This window comes from Trypanosoma equiperdum, assembly GCF_001457755.1.
Source record: "Trypanosoma equiperdum strain OVI genome assembly, contig: ctg_1881, whole genome shotgun sequence".
Classification (NCBI taxonomy): Eukaryota; Euglenozoa; class Kinetoplastea; order Trypanosomatida; family Trypanosomatidae; genus Trypanosoma; species Trypanosoma equiperdum.
Genome location: NW_027123928.1, coordinates 4006 through 5994, shown reverse-complemented (window position 1 = coordinate 5994; position 1989 = coordinate 4006). Strand labels below are relative to the sequence as shown.

General features: G+C 49.0%; 1 protein-coding gene across 1 annotated transcript in view; it reads left to right on the top strand.

The window, feature by feature from the left end:
• Positions 1 to 677: 677 nt before the first annotated feature.
• Positions 678 to 1989, top strand: part of TEOVI_000639500 (variant surface glycoprotein (VSG), putative) — a gene marked incomplete at both ends in the record, with an annotated part of 1410 nt that continues 98 nt past the window's right edge. The window contains one exon of the mRNA XM_067223483.1: positions 678 to 1989. Coding sequence (XP_067079584.1) covers positions 678 to 1989 — 1312 coding nt within the window.

The window sequence follows — 1989 nt, the reverse complement described above, 5'->3', positions numbered from 1 at the left end:
TTTTTTCACTTGTAAATGAAAATATGACACTGAAAAGATGATGATTACCGCTGTGTTTAATTCGGCGGTGGAGCCAGATGTGCGGCAGGAGACAACCGCCGATGCAGAACATGAACTCAATACGGTGTGTTAGATTACCGAGTAATGGACGCCAATATAAAAAGGCCATGCAGCCCCCAATATCTGAAAGTTTGTGGTAATATTCGAATTCAGGGCACGTCTACAAAATTTTCTCAAACTCAAAAAAATGCTGTGGTGAATATTGTAAGCGGCTTCGCGGCTAAGGCACAGCAACAGACTAAAAACTGATCAGCAATCCAGACCTAACTGCTTCGGCGCACATATACCCGAAGCGGTCAAAGCTGAAACCGCTTAGGTGCACTGAAGTACTAAGCTACAAACAGCACAGCCGCGCCCGGAATTATAACAAGTCCCTTTCCCGAAAATGGAGGAAACTTTAAGGGCGGAGGCAAGTGTTGTGACCTGAACAACGGTACCGATATGGCTAACAAGCATGCCAGCTTTAGCGCCGAATAATCGGATTTACTTTTCGTAGTACAACCTATCTTTAATCTAAAAAACAAAAAAGTAACCGAAAGCAAAGCGAGGTGACACAGACAATAGGTTGGGTTGCAACAAGTCAAAAAAATAGGCCGAAGGCGGAAAGGCTAGCAGTGATGCAAGCAGCGAAGCTGTTTGTTGCAGCTGTCCTACTAGCACAAACTGCGCGCGCAGCAAACGAAACTGCACTGAAACCGGAAGCCTGGAAGGCTGTATGCGGCATCTACTCGGTGCTCAGCAACAAGGCAACAGCAGCCCAACAAGCAACGCAAACATTACAAGCGTCCCTTGTAGAAGCGTACAAGAAAGAAGTAAAAGCACGAATTCTGTTGTGCAAAACGGCCGACGCGGCAGCTAAGGCCAAAATGGCACCCTTGCTCGCAGCGCTATCACAACGTACGGCTGCTATTATGGCGGAAGCGGCGCAGGGGAAGCTAACAGCGGCGGCGACGACAATCGGTGCAACCTCTATAGTTATGGGCAGGCTTAAGGAATACTCAACGATAGCCGCATCTGCCAAAGACAGTACGAACGCAGGCTGCTGGGCAAACGACGGCAGCGCAGGCAGCTTCAGCACTCTGACCGAAGCAGCAGGTGCACACAGAAACTGCAACGAACTAGCCGACAGGAGCGCAGCGCACGAACAACTAAGCACCAAATACGACCATGCAGGATTCACGATAGCAGGAGTCACACCAAACAGCGTCCACACAGCAGCAAAAGGCTGCAGACTCCACACGCGCAACACCGGCAACGGGGTGCTATCCAGCGGCAGCCCGGCAGCTCCGACAGAGATAGGCGCCGGTTTGATCCAACTAACAGCCACAGACCCAACCTTTCTCGACACAAAAGACATGGCAGCAGCTAAGAGCGCAAATAAAGCAAAAGATCTAACGGCAGCATGGGAAGCGATCCAGAACAAGATGCAAGCTTACAGGATCACCGACTATCCCGAAAAAGCCGACTGTACAGAGAACTCTATGTGCCACAAGGCAGCGCAACAAGCAGGGTTACTATCAGAACCGACGGCAAAAAAATCTCTTGCCGAGCAACTTTCAGAAGCGTACGGAAAAGAAGATGACACCGTAACAAAGAAACTGTGGAAGCTCATGCAAGCAATTCCTGCCACGAAAACTGACGACCCATTCATGCAGAACCGGAAGCTCCACGAAGTTGAAGACCCTGACTACCTCGTGGAAATGCTAGCGAACTCCACGGCGGCGGAGGAGAAACCGCGAACACAGTCAGAAATGCAACAGCCTTGCACTGTTACTGAAGCAAAAGATACTCAGGAAAACCAAATCCACTGCAAGAGCATTAGCGATAAAGACAAATGTAATGCTGATCCAAAATGCAGTTATGAGACAGAAAGCGATAGCAGTAAAAAGTGCAAATTTAATGCGACAAAAGTCAAAGCAAACAACGTCC